The 14214-nt window shown below is 40.5% G+C and overlaps 1 protein-coding gene and 1 non-coding gene across 2 annotated transcripts in view; both read left to right on the top strand.

Moving 5' to 3' along the window:
- Positions 1-14214, top strand: part of LOC126470685 (dynein axonemal heavy chain 7-like) — a 762325-nt gene that overhangs the window by 272858 nt on the left and 475253 nt on the right. The window contains exon 9 of the mRNA XM_050098686.1: positions 5157-5320. Coding sequence (XP_049954643.1) covers positions 5157-5320 — 164 coding nt within the window. The remainder of the gene's footprint in view (positions 1-5156; positions 5321-14214) is intronic.
- On the top strand, positions 12686-12760 carry Trnas-cga (transfer RNA serine (anticodon CGA)). The gene has a single exon. It is a non-coding gene; the product is annotated as a tRNA-Ser (tRNA).

Consider the following 14214-nt stretch of genomic DNA (forward strand, 5'->3'; position numbering starts at 1 on the left):
TGAGGTCAGACACAATATTAAGAAGTATCCCATCACTTTTGTCACCTTAGTGTATAACCTGTATGATCGGTGAGGTCATGTCTGTTCATGAATGATCATCTGAAATCCTCCTCTCCATCAACTTACCTGTTTGAAATTGGCTATAAACTCTCTGTCTATCCCTGAAAACTGTTACCTTCCTCTGGTACCTCCTTGCCCCTCCTCCTCACCATGACAAATGGCTCCATAATCACAACCTATTGTTCCCACACCAGGTCCATTGACCTCAGCTTTGATGGAGATTTTTCATGAATCTACTGTGACCAACATGAAGGATCCTATCATTGGTGCCAACTTCATCGCCCACTCTGTCTTCTTCCTTGATCCGATGAATAGCCCTGTCATCAACGGCATGTCTTGCAATTCTATTCCTTGTAGAGCACATACTGTCATCCATTCTGCCATCAAGCAAGTGTCCTATTCCTACAATTTTGCTGACCTGATCTCCTTCCAGAATTTCCTCTCCTCATTAGCCCTTCCATCACCCCTCCAGAAGGTACACCATAGTACATTGCACTATGTTGCAGTGATTCTGGGCCCCTTCTGCCACCCTCACTGCCTTCCACTGGGTAAGCAAGAGCTGTGCAGACCAAATTGAGGCAGTGATCACCACTCTTGTGCTCTGTCCTTCAAAAAGTCTATGGGCCTCTGCCCTACATCTCATCCCAAAACCAGGTGGCACTTTGCACCTGTGTAGTAACTTTAAGGCTCTCGGCGCCGGTATGATCCCTGACCATTACCCAGTGCCTCTCTTCCACAGCTACAGTCACAATCTGTCTGGCACAACCATATTCAGGTAGGTAGAGTGCACGAAAGTCTTTACGCAGATTCCAGTCACCCCATAGGCTGTGGAGAAGAAGGTAATAATAAACCCCTTTGGTCTTTTCAAAAGTGTGTTTATGACCTTCTGGCTCCGCAACGCCACCCAGACTGGCAACGCTTTCTTGGCAGTATCCTATGCAGTGCCTTCAATTGTTTTACCTACATGGATGATATCTCCATCTATTTGCATAATCTCACGGAGCACCACCAGTGCCTCCAGTAGATATTTTCCCACCGCCAAAAGGTGAGAGTTATAATCAACCTGCAGAATTGCATCTTCTGTGATTGAGATATTGACTTCCCTCAACATGGGATAACATCCATGGGCTCCTGCCTACTGGTAAAAGAGGTCTGAGCCATTGCCAAGCTCCTACGCTCTACAAGTTTCGAAGAAATCTGCATGTCCTCGGGAAGTAAAATTTTTCTGGTGCTACTCGCAGAGTGCAGCAAACATGCATCACTCATTGCTGCACTCCATGACAAGCATGCTAAAGGTATCAGGTCCATTCCCTGGATAGTGCATATGGTGGAGAGTCTTGAACAAGCAAAACATGACCACACACATGCTGCCCTCCTGGTCCACCCCCATCCGACTACCCCATTCGTGATCGTTACTGACACAAGCCCTTCTGTCCTTCAATAAGGTTCCTGGCAGATGCTGTTGTTCTTTTCCATGAAGCTCTCTGTGCCACAGCAGTGAAATACTTCTGCGACCTGGTGGATGGATATCACTTCATGGTTTTCACAGATCACAGCCCCCTTATGACAGGGTGTTTTCAAAAGAATTGTCAAAGGAGAGGTACACAATTTCATTTAGGGAATTCCATAAGCAGGAATGCATAGCACAGTTCACAACCAACAGAGAACGCATGGCAGGCATCAAAAATATCATTGCAAATTGCCTCACCTACTCTTGTGCCTTCACTGTTCCCCTTGACCACACTGCTCTGTCCACCACCCATGCAACCCTTCCTGAGCTGTAATACCATGCAGCGACCTCCAGACTGCTCAAAGCCTCAAACCACAAACAGTTTCCAGTACGGACTTACATGTCTGGTTCGACTTCCACATTAATTCCAACCATTCAGGTGACTCCATGGAGCACATCCATCCCTACCTTCTCTTTGACTCCTGCAAGACAGCATTCAAACATCTCCACGACCTGTCCCACCACTGCATCTGTGCATCTGTTGCCCTCATGCAGGAGTGTTTCATATGGTCCAGTATCCAGTGGGATTGCATCATCTGAGCCCACAACTACCTTCTGTGCCAGCATTCCCAGGTAACCCATCAGATGCATGCCCCTATCACTTCTTTCACCCAGAGAACTATCATTTTTCCCATGTCCATATTGACACTGTAGGTCCAATTCCATCATCAAACCAACACTGGAACATGCTCACCATAATCAACAGATTCACTCCATGGCTGGAAGCTATTCCCCCGCTATGCCCCCGCCATGTGACAATAGACTGTGGACAACAGTTCACACCTTGCCTGTTTAAATCACTCACCAAAACGTTTGGTATACTCATCCATTTTACAGCTGGTTACCACACTGCCACAAACAGCATAGTCAAGAGATTTCACAGGTTCCTAAAAGCTGCCCTTACCTGTCAGTTTGTATCTTGGTCTACCACCCTGATGCTAGTTCTCCTAGGCTTGCGGGTGGCCCATAAACCAACTATTGTGTGTTTGCCACCAAAATCATGTTTGGGCAGTCCCTCACCATCCTGGGCATCTTCATCAAGCTACTGCTCCTGCTGGCCACCACTTGCAACCCAGCCTTCAGACAGCAGCTGCAAAACTGCACAGAGTACCTGTGTCCAGAGCACATGAAGGCAAGTGCAAATCCCTCATTCACTGTGATCTCTGCACATGTTAACACATCATGCTCCGGGTAGATACCTGCCAGCTGCCTCTCTGCCCGCAGTACTTGTGCCCACTGCTTGTGCTCAAGCTTGGGGAGAATACCTGTTCTGCACATCTCCATGGCCCTGCCACCACAATATCCATCAATAGATTGAAGCTGGTGTACATGTTCAATCTCCCAACCACCTTCCCCAGCAGAGCCACTCACGCACGACACCTACCACATTGCCCCTGCTGCTAGACACATTCTCTGGTGTGTCCCTGGAGTCATGAGGTGCCTACAACATACATTCAGTACTGAGACACCTGTCACTACCCCCGAGATACCTACACATGCCTCTGCCACAAGAGTGATGCAGTGTACCAGGAAGAGGTGGCAGCAGCAGCACAGTATGGAGTGCATTATGCCACTCATGTTGGGTCCACTGTGCACAGATCGCCGTGCATGACCTGTCCGAGCACCAGGACACTACTGCACCCTCTACTAGGCACTGCTCCACACCACAAAATGCCTGACTACACCTGCTGACCATGGTGCACAGCCACTCCCCCACCATGCCTGAAGGCAGAGTGTTACCCTCAACCTGAGCTCATGACGAGATGCCCCTCTGGCTGCTATGGTCTCTGTCATTTCCAGTGGTCCCAGATACACAGGCACCATGCTGCTGTCCACAACAGTTCACTGATTGATGCTGGAAGTGGCCACTTCATCCTGCAACCTGCCTTCTCCTTACTCCAAGGGGGGTACCGTACACCTGTCTTCCCTAGCATATGGTCTCAAACTGTAGCAGACAACACATCACCCAGAAAAAGCTGCATTCCAAACTGTATGCTTCCAAGAGCAAGAGCTTTCTCTGCCATGGGCCTCTTTGCCACAGTATGTGAGATTTCCCCCTAAAACATGCTACATTAAGTGTCCACAAACCCTGACACTTCCCACACTGATGCCAAGCTGTCCACATGACAAGAGCAGTCATATAATTTTCAGTCTGTATTATGTTTATGTTCATGGTATTTTGTTATCGGAACTTAACAGCTGGCCACAGTGCTACCAGATAGGCACACAACCCATGAAAACATAAATGGTGAGTCTATAAAGTGAACAGCATTGCAGTCTCCCGTGACACCTATGGATAACAAGTAGGCAGAATTGATACCATACACCAGGGAAACGTTATTTAGCATCCTCCTTATAATCTCAGGTACTGAATGTAGAGTATCTGCTTCACTGAGCCTGTTTAAATTATAGTTTCCATGCTTTACCCATCCGTTTTACCCTCCACAGCTAGCATACCCACAGTGATCGCCTGTTTTGTTCAGTGAGGAACGCCATTCCAACACCGGCACCAAATGGACAAACACAGACATCAAAATACACATAGGGAAGAAAGTTTCCTTGTTGCATGTGAACTGGCACTTGTTTCATTTGAATTAAAGCATATTTTTGTAGCAGAGAAGAAATTGACTTCGAGAAGAACTGTACATGATGGAGAACACTAAACTAAAACCTGAATTCAGAATGTTAGTTGTAATCACCAATTTTAATGCAGAGAGCAAAAAGTATATTCTGCAGCCATATTATAACTTGAATTATAATTAATGTTTATGTTCAAATGTACCTAGATTCTCCATTGCAAATTTTGCCATTGTGTTTGTCAGATTCCAGTTTTTTCCATCATGCTTTTGTTGCTCTAAATTTCTTGCACAGAATGACACCCTACACTAAGTAGTCAAGCCATTAATTAAGAATTAGCTAAAATAAATGTTTATAAATCTAACTATGGCAATTGTACTTGTAAATGGGTCATTCGCAATGCAGAAATATAACATGGTTCCTCAATATCATTTATTTCCCTAAAAGCATCACATATTATTGTAAATAAGATTACCATCATGATATATCGTCCATTTGAACTATCAAAATCTAACCTAGCCATTTTCCATACCAAAATGTAACATAAGAAATCACAATATGTTCATACACCAACCAGTCTAAAATAGTCAGTCCATGTCTGACAAGCCATTAGGTAATACCGATGTAACTTATTCATGAGAGTTTGAGTTCATAACACCATGTAAAAATTGGACACCCTGAACTTATTTGAACATGTCCATAGGCATGGAGTGCTGTTGATATTGTGTTTAAAAAAATCCTGTGACTTCATCATGTGATTACGTCATAAATGCTATTTTCATGTGTAGAAAAGTGGCAGTACCTACTTGTATGTAATGAATTAATGTGGAACTGGATCTGGTCATCACAGTGTTTATGATGATAATAAATGTGGACAGAGGCATATAACTTAAAAATTTGTGCAGTGTATATCATTAGTACAATTCATAATGTGCTGAGAATAGTAATAAGACAGTCTGAATATCATTTTATGAGTCAGAAAACTTACAATCTCTGATCTTACTTTCAGGTTTGCATTGGAACACCTTTCCAGAATTTGCAGGATTCTTATTACCCCTTTCTCCCATGGTTTACTCATTGGTGTTGGAGGTTCAGGAAGACAGTCGCTTACAAGACTTGCAGCAGCTTTGTCAGGAAGTCTTATCTTTCAACCTGATATAACTGAAACTTATGGTATGTTTAAATGGAGTATTAATTGTTTGTTTCATGTTAATTTAGTAGTATAATTTACAGGAGTCAGGTGGTGGGCAGGGGTGGAGGAGCTTAAGGCAATTTGCCACCAGACAGAAGCAAATCATTTTATTATTAATTTGTTTAAATTTGTCACTTGTTTAGACACTTTAGGGTCATTGTCAATATAAATGATACCATTATCTGTGAAGTATAGATTTTGTGTAGTCAACTATCATTGTTATACCACAATAGCTAAGTATATCCTGATGCATGTTATTTCATCTATCTCGAGAGATGATTATGATGTAAAATTAGTTACCGGTTAAGCCAGTAAGTGTTACTGAAATTACAGGGCTCACATATGTATCTTCAACAAGATTTTAGAAATTATCAACCTCTGTTAGATAATATCAATTAATTATATTGTTAAGTGGAAGTACTTTTTGTTATCAGTGCAGTTAGACAGCCTTATGCTTTGGGAACTCAAATGGGAATTCCTGGAGGGAAGGCAACATTATTTTTGAGGAACATTATTGAGAGAAATTAGAGAATTGGTATTTGAAGCTCATTGCAGAATGATTCTACTGCCGCCAACATACATAGCGCAAGAGGACTACAAAGATATGACATGAGAAATTAGGGCTCATTCGGAGGCATATAGACAGTCATTCTTCCCTTACTTTATTTGTGAGTAGAACAGGAAAGGAAGCGACTATGTGATGAACCAAGCTGGGATATTTTTACTTCCCCTCTTGTTTTGCCATGTGCCTCCTTAAAATTCATTTTTTCACTTTTAACTAATTATCATTAACATACGTGAATTTAATCTACATTTTCATAAAAGAGAAAGGTTGGCCCTTAGTTTTAAAGAATATAACATCAGATCTAATTTTTTGCCTAGTTTTATGTATGTAATTGATTTTAGAATTTATATTAACTATTCCTGGTTAGTGTCTTTCGTTATAGGACGAAATCAGTAATTTATTTATTTAGCGTATGGCTAATACAGACATATCATGAAATTGAATTACATATAGATATTGATACACAAGAAACTTAAGTTTGTCTTTACAACTGAATATCCAGTCCTTCAATCCAGCACACTGTGTCTGGAGTTGCTAGGAGGAAGTCCTCTTTGGTGCCGTCATAGGCTTGAATCCTGCATTCACTGACAATGTGGTGAACAGTCTGGTAAGGAGCCCCGCAGTCACAGGCGGGATCAGGCAGCTTCTTCCACTTAAAGAGAGCATCCCTGCATCGGCCATGGCCAGTACGGATTCTGTTGAGAGTAGTCCAGGTCTTGTGTGGTAGGTCGAATCTACTTGGAAGTTTAGCACCTGAGAAGATGTTATGCAGGTGGACATCTGTCACTGCTTCCCACTGATATTTCCATTCTTCAAGAGGTTTGAAATCCTTAGCAACCATGTCAGCAGCATCGCACAGAGTTGGATGGCATGATTTCAGTCTCTCGCAATTTAAAAGGTTAGAATTCCTGCGTAGATCAGGAGGTGTTATACCAGTTAACAGTGGAAGCCAATAAACTGAAGTAGATTTGATTGTGCCAGGTATTATGTGCGTTGTTGTATTCAGCTGTGTATCAACAAGTCAACAAGCCTTGTATGATGACTGTTCATCCAAACAGGTGCACTATACTCAGCACTTGAGTACACCAAGCCCAGAGCTGAAGATAGCAGGGTGGTTGCTGAAGATCCCCAGGTAGTTCTGCATAGCTTATGGAGGATGTTGTTTCGAGTCCTCAACTTTTGAGCTAAGTTAAGAAGGTGTTGTTTGAAGCATAGTGTATGATCCAGGATGACACCAAGATATTTTGGGTTCCAATTATGACAAAGAATTCTGTCTCTGAAGCTTACTTCCAGTTTTACGTTCGCCAACCGGTTATTTAGATGAAAGCAACACACTTCTGTTTTACTCACACTGGGTTGGAGTCTCCAAATTTTGAAGTAATTATCTAATGCAGACAGGTCATTGGCTAGAATCTCTTCTGTTGTCTTCATTTCCTGGTGTTTTACAGCTAGATGATCAGTAATTGTCTTGTGATTTAAATTCTGTTGTTGACATATAAACAAATATAAATTCTGTACTAATTATAAACATTTAGAGGAACCACTGATAATGTTCTTAAAGGATCTATTTGAAAACATGTTAGCAAAGCCAGCCATTAATTAATTCCAAAGTAATTTACAGTTTTGTTAAAAGTATTGTTTGTGTAACGATATATGTTATATTTGGCCTAAACCTTGTACTAGAAGAAACTGTTATGAGGAGCAAATTTTTCAATGTATTCAGTTAATTTAATGAGTTAATTTGTAATTGTAATTTCTGTAAATTAAACTTTGGGCAGTGTGTAGTTTCAGCACCCATTATTGTGAGGATGTATAAGGGCTCAATTTTTGGTCCCGAGACAGTCAGTCCACGGCCAAGTTTCAGACAAGAAACCTGTGTTGGTTAGAACAACAACAATGCATCAACTTAACTGTGAAATAAGTGTAACACAGTAAGGTTGTGTGTTAAAACAACGGCATTATCAGTTCCATATGTACCTGATTATTCCGAAAGAACTCTGCCTTATGTGGTTATTTTTTTTTACTGCTCGTAGATGTTCAACAGTAAACTATTGTAACAGTATGTGGATGTTCGTTGGCAACCTATTAAAGAGTCTTATCAAAAGTTAAACAATAGTGCACTGGCCATATAATATTGGGGGGTTGTGAACAGTGAAGGTAAAAGACTGTGAAACGCAACTGTGCATCTGTCAGCTTCATCATTTACAGTAGACAGTACTGCACTTCCACACTTCAGCCAGTACATCAACACCGAGGATGATTAACGAAGAAATAAAAGTGGGTGACCCGTCACAACTCGTAGTGGTAGTAGTGGTACCCCCTGCCACACACCATATGGTGGCTGGTGTTTTCCCCCTTGCTCTATTTGTGAGTAGAACAGGAAAGGAAATGACTAATAGTGGTAAAGGGCACCCTCTGCCACACACCATATTGTGGCTTGTGGAGTATCTATATAAATGTAGATGTAGGTTCTGTACCTGAGAAAATATATATTCAATTTATAAATGAACAAATCACTCACTGTTATTTTTTCAATTAACAATAGATGATTGATAATTAAAGACTCATTTTCTTTGCCACTTGAGTGGTACTATATGAACACTACAGTAAAATCATACTTGCAGTTTTATTGTCTTTTCTGTTAAACTCATTTGCAACTATTTGGTGAATAATGTCCATAGTTCATCTAATGTATTATTGTCCTGATAACATACCAGTTTACTTTTTCATGATTTTAATCCCCTAATGGAATGATTGGAAGGGGCATTTTGAACCATGCAAAAAATTGTTGCTAACATTATTATATTTAACTGTATTTGTATTACTCAGAATTATGATTATATGCATTTTTCATTTAAATATTAATTTTTGTTAATTATTTAGCGCTGCATTATGCCTGAAATTATTATGGATAAATAATATTCTTTTGGCAGTAGATTAAGTATGCATATATAGACAAGTTACTTCTTTTAAGGAATGTTGATGACTTTGTTTTATGCAGTCATGCTTTATAATCACTGTTAGCCCCAAAATACATCTTAAAATGATATTTCTCTTTCATACACATTTTCTACACATGAATTTGCAACATTTTTCAGAAAGGAAGCAATTTTTTCCAAATCAGCAGAATAATTATTGATTTTCAGCATTAAACACTGCGCCTATTTTCATAAATGAACTTTCTTGAAAATCTTTGAGAATGGAGTGAAAATTTCATAGGCAGGTTTAGTTTGTTACATCTTTGGCATTTTCAATTATTTCTAGACCCTTTTTGAGGTTGATAGGTTATATGTAACATTCTTTATTTCAGTTTAAAGATCATAATATATTTAAACTATAGTACAAAAGTTCTGGTAAAATGTAAATACTCTAGTAGTAAAGGACACCATTCAACAGTAAGCAGAAGCGTGGAGATGTTGACAGGCACACAAGGAAAAAAAAAGAAAGAAAACTAGCTAGCTTTTGGAATATATCCTTTCTCGAGGTAGAGGACACTCACCACACACATGCACGCACGCACGCACGCGTATACACACACACACACACACACACACACACACACACACACACACACACACACACACACACACACACACACTAGGATGATGTGAAGAGCCTATTTTTTAAAATTCCAGTAAATATTCACATTAAACTATTTGATAAGATCACTGTAATTGCTAAAGGTTTACTCCTATCTCCTAAGATTCTTGTGAGTGTAAAATAGTCCATGATAGATCCATCTATTTTCAGTTATGATCACAGTAACCAACATATTGAACAGCTTCCATAAAGAAAAAATAAAATTGTGCATTTTTTTCTTTATTATAGTTTCATTCCTGAATGCAGGGGCGCGCTGGCAGCAATGATGTAGCCTCCACTTCAGCATACAGGTTTTTGAAACAAAAAAATTTCAGTGGTGATGCACAATAATATCATTAAATACATTGTGCTTCTGATCCTGTGGATTTGACTTTGTTTTATAAGCTGACTGGTAGGAAGATTGGCTGAAAATGTAGCTGACATTAGTCCTTCTTCATGACTAGCTCTAGGCAAAGCATGAAGGAGATGAGATGTTGGTGGAGAGTGGATGAAGGATGATGATAGAGAGCTGTCATTGAAAGTATAGTTATGGATAAAAATTGTTAGGTGTGATTTGTGGGGGTTCAGGTGGATGGAAGAATTTGTCAGTGATGTGAGAAGGGATTGGGTATAGTTTGGTTGGATATGTTGCATAGGGCTGAGTGGAAGGTAATAGCTGGGGGTGTCTAGTCAAGAAAACGGAAAATGGGAGTGGATTTATGAATATATGGTACTCACATTTTAATGGAACATAGACTGAACAGTCCAGGTAACTTGATTGAGGATATGGGGCACTCAAATGGGTGGAAATTTTTAGGAACTGTGATAGTGAGGTGTATGATGTCTTCAGTAGTGGAAAGAGAATGTAGGGAGATTTTGGGTAATGCGCTGTGCTAATAGAGTAGAGAGGATGGTCAGTTCAGTTTTGTCTGAAGAGAGGTTAGTTTTGTATTTGTAAGAGTAGGTGGGATGGGACTGGTTATAGGTGCTGCAGAGGGGTAGGGACTCAAAGTTAGGGCAACGTTGGTCTGGGTGGCTGACTTAGCATTGGGGGGAGGTGAATGGCTCTTTGCAATCATGAATTAAACAGTTATTGTAAATACAGGGTGGTGCACGAAATGTGTTACCATTTTTTTTTAATAATATAAACTTTACTGTCAATATGATCTGACAGGAACATATACTACAATGAAGGGCCGTCCATGGAGATTTGTTCTAACTCAGCACATGCTCAATATATCCACCATTTTGTTTCCTAACTTCCTTCAAACGAACACTGAATTTAGTGATTACCCTACGGCCCATGTCTTCCGTAATTTCACCGCAAGCTTGAATAATAAGTCTTCTGAGCTCCATTAAATTCCATAGCTTCTTGCTACTGTCTTGCCCTTCACCACACAGTGGTTCATGCAAGATAGAGCAAGGCCACATTCTGAAAACACTGTGTTGGAGCTTTTACATGAGCATTTCAACATGAGGATAATTTCACCCTGCTTTCCAGGTTGCTTCAATGACGGACAAAATTGGCCCCCCAATAGTCCAGACCTCAATCCGCATGACTTTTTTTCTTTGGGGCTACCTAAAGGAAAAAAAATTCCCGAAATGTCCACGTGATGAAAAATGAAATGCATCCAATGACACATCAATATTTCAGTATATTTAAAACTACAGATGTTAATATTTCACAGCAAATAAACATTTTCACAGTGACCTCTGAATCAACAACTTTTAAATACTTTAAATGCAACTGGTTTGTTCATATGGGATGTTGTTTGGAAGAGCAACTACACTCGCAGTAACCATTTGGTACCATCACAACTGAGGCAGTTCCTTTAGAATTACAACTGTAGTTATTTTGTAATCTATCTCTCAAATCTATTACATGATATGCAGTTTGTATTGGGGCTCAGAGTATAAGATATTGCAGCAGTTGCTTGCACAATGATTGATAGCAAAAGTTAGGTGTGGGGAAATTAGGCATGAAACTACAAGAAAGAAGAAGAAGGCTATGCAAAGGTGTGCTGAGTTTGAGTCTGCAGTGGTCAGCAACAGTGAAGACTGACTGCATGCAAGCAGCAGCAGTGGCCACAGCAACGAGGGGCCACTAGTTGCAGTTTCATTCCTCAGCTTTGTTTTCAGCAGTATATACACATTTAGGGGCAGCAGCAGTTCATCAGAAGCAGCCAGCATGTCTGACGAGTTATTACATGTGCCAATTGCATTAATATGTGTGTAACTGCAGGGTCATGATCAGTGATGGAGCTTACAACGACTAAGCAACCACCCAGTCTGTGTGGTTCAGATAATGCTAGTAGGCCAAGTACCCTAATTTTGAATGTAGTAGTATTGATAAGTATGATATTAGTGGAGGAACTGACCTCAATTCAAATATTGAAACTGTAAATTCTGACGTGGAAAAAATTAAATTAGATATTGGAGGGGTTATTAGTACAAAATGAGAAGTTATAATGGCTGATGCGGGCAAAATTTCTGAAGAGGTTTCTTTCAACTAACACCAGAGTTGATACAGTGGGAAAAGATTTTGGGAAAAAGTTGTAAAAGATAAGGGACATGCTGGGTAGGAATGTTAAGAATTGTGTGCTGAGGTACAATACACTTAAGGAAGTGACCACTAAATCAGTTAACAATTTGTTGAATGATGGAAAAATTCAGGATAGAATGTAACAATATAATGAAAAGAATAGTTGGTACTCACCATTTAGTGGAGATGCTAAGTCACAGAAAGGCACATTGAATATTGTCAACAATTTGTCAGGTAGAGTAGTAGAATGTGAGAATGGGGCATTTAATGAATTAAGAATTTTACTCCATATACATTTAATCTGCTATTGACATTTGGGTTCTCTGAAAGAGCCCCTAGTTTGGGGAAAGTTCAGTAAATCCATACATTTTCTTCACAGTAAAAAAATTCCTGGATGAATTAGAGTGGACGTAATTTCAAGTCTCTTGAAATTTGTACTTGAACTTATCCAGAGGTATGACTTGCACTTCCACTGGTTGTGATCTGAACATTCTCGGGGTAATGTTCAGCAAGCTATTTCTTGAAACTTCCTGGCAGATTAAAACTGTGTGCCCGACCGAGACTCGAACTCGGGACCTTTGCCTTTCGCGGGCAAGTGCTCTGGAAGGTAGGAGACGAGATACTGGCAGAAGTAAAGCTGTGAGTACCGGGCGTGAGTCGTGCTTCGGTAGCTCAGTTGGTAGAGCACTTGCCCGCGAAAGGCAAAGGTCCCGAGTTCGAGTCTCGGCCGGGCACACAGTTTTAATCTGCCAGGAAGTTTCATATCAGCGCACACTCCGCTGCAGAGTGAAAATCTCATTCTGGAAACATCCCCCAGGCTGTGGCTAAGCCATGTCTCCGCTATATCCTTTCTTTCAGGAGTGCTAGTTCTGCAAGTTTCGCAGGAGAGCTTCTGTAAAGTTTGGAAGGTAGGAGACGAGATACTGGCAGAAGTAAAGCTGTGAGTACCGGGCGTGAGTCGTGCTTCGGTAGCTCAGTTGGTAGAGCACTTGCCCGCGAAAGGCAAAGGTCCCGAGTTCGAGTCTCGGTCGGGCACACAGTTTTAATCTGCCAGGAAGTTTCATATCAGCGCACACTCCGCTGCAGAGTGAAAATCTCATTCTGGAAGCTATTTCTTGTTTTTGATAGACTAGAGGTTGGTATGTTTATGCTCTCTTTGTTGTGGTTGTTGTGGCAATGTGTGTCATGCCTCCTGTTGAACGAATGTACATTTTCCATAATGTGAAGGCAGCACAAAAATACATGATGACTATAAACAGTCATTATTCCCAATTTGTGAATAATGTCCTGCAGCGCTTATTTCTTATACTCATTGTTATGATCCTTATTGATTTTCTTTAGTTTTGGTGTAATAGTACTTCCTTTCAGCAACAGACCATAGACAAGTGCTGTGGAACAATGAATAGTATACTGTTTGGAGACAGTGATCAGTTATCACATGCTTCAATTTTCTCAGGAGGTATATGACTCATGACTGTTTGGCACACACATGTGCAGTGTGATCTTCCCAAAGAGTTTACTGTCCACCATGAACCCTAGAAGTTTCACAACCCCTGCACTGTTTAGGTATCCTTTGTCAGTGAGGCAACCTGTCAATTTTTGCATCTCTTCTTCATTGGTTTTCATTTTATTTATAATAAACCATTCTTTCGTCACATCAAACATGGCATGCATCTGCCTCTTCTTGACTCTTGCTGACATTGCTGCCTCTGTAGTACAAAGTTGTCATCTGTAAATTGCAAGAAATGTCCATGAGAGCTTAAGTGATTTACAAAAACTAGGAAAAGGAGGGGGCTCATTACCAATCCCTGTGGCACACCATATTCCGACTTCTGTTCACATTATTGTGCTCCTTGGATTGAAATGATCGGCGTTCTGTTTTCCAGATAAGACTTGAGGGTTACTGAAACAGTGCCTCCAATTCCATACTGACTGAATTTATTTAGAAGGACCTTATGAGGAATGCAGTCAAATGCCTGACTGAAATCACAGAGTGTCATTGCTAAGAATACTTTTTCTTTATAACTGTGCTTTATTCTAGTAAACAGATCTAGTGCTACTACTGTTGTAGATTTGCCTATTTGGAAAATGTGCTGTGCATCTAATAACAGTTCATTAAACTGAAAGTAATTTGAGATTTGGCCTTTCATTGTAGTCTAAACGACTTTAGCAAAGACTGAAATTATTGA

Source organism: Schistocerca serialis, chromosome 3 (assembly GCF_023864345.2).
Source record: "Schistocerca serialis cubense isolate TAMUIC-IGC-003099 chromosome 3, iqSchSeri2.2, whole genome shotgun sequence".
In the NCBI taxonomy this organism is placed as follows: Eukaryota; Metazoa; Arthropoda; class Insecta; order Orthoptera; family Acrididae; genus Schistocerca; species Schistocerca serialis.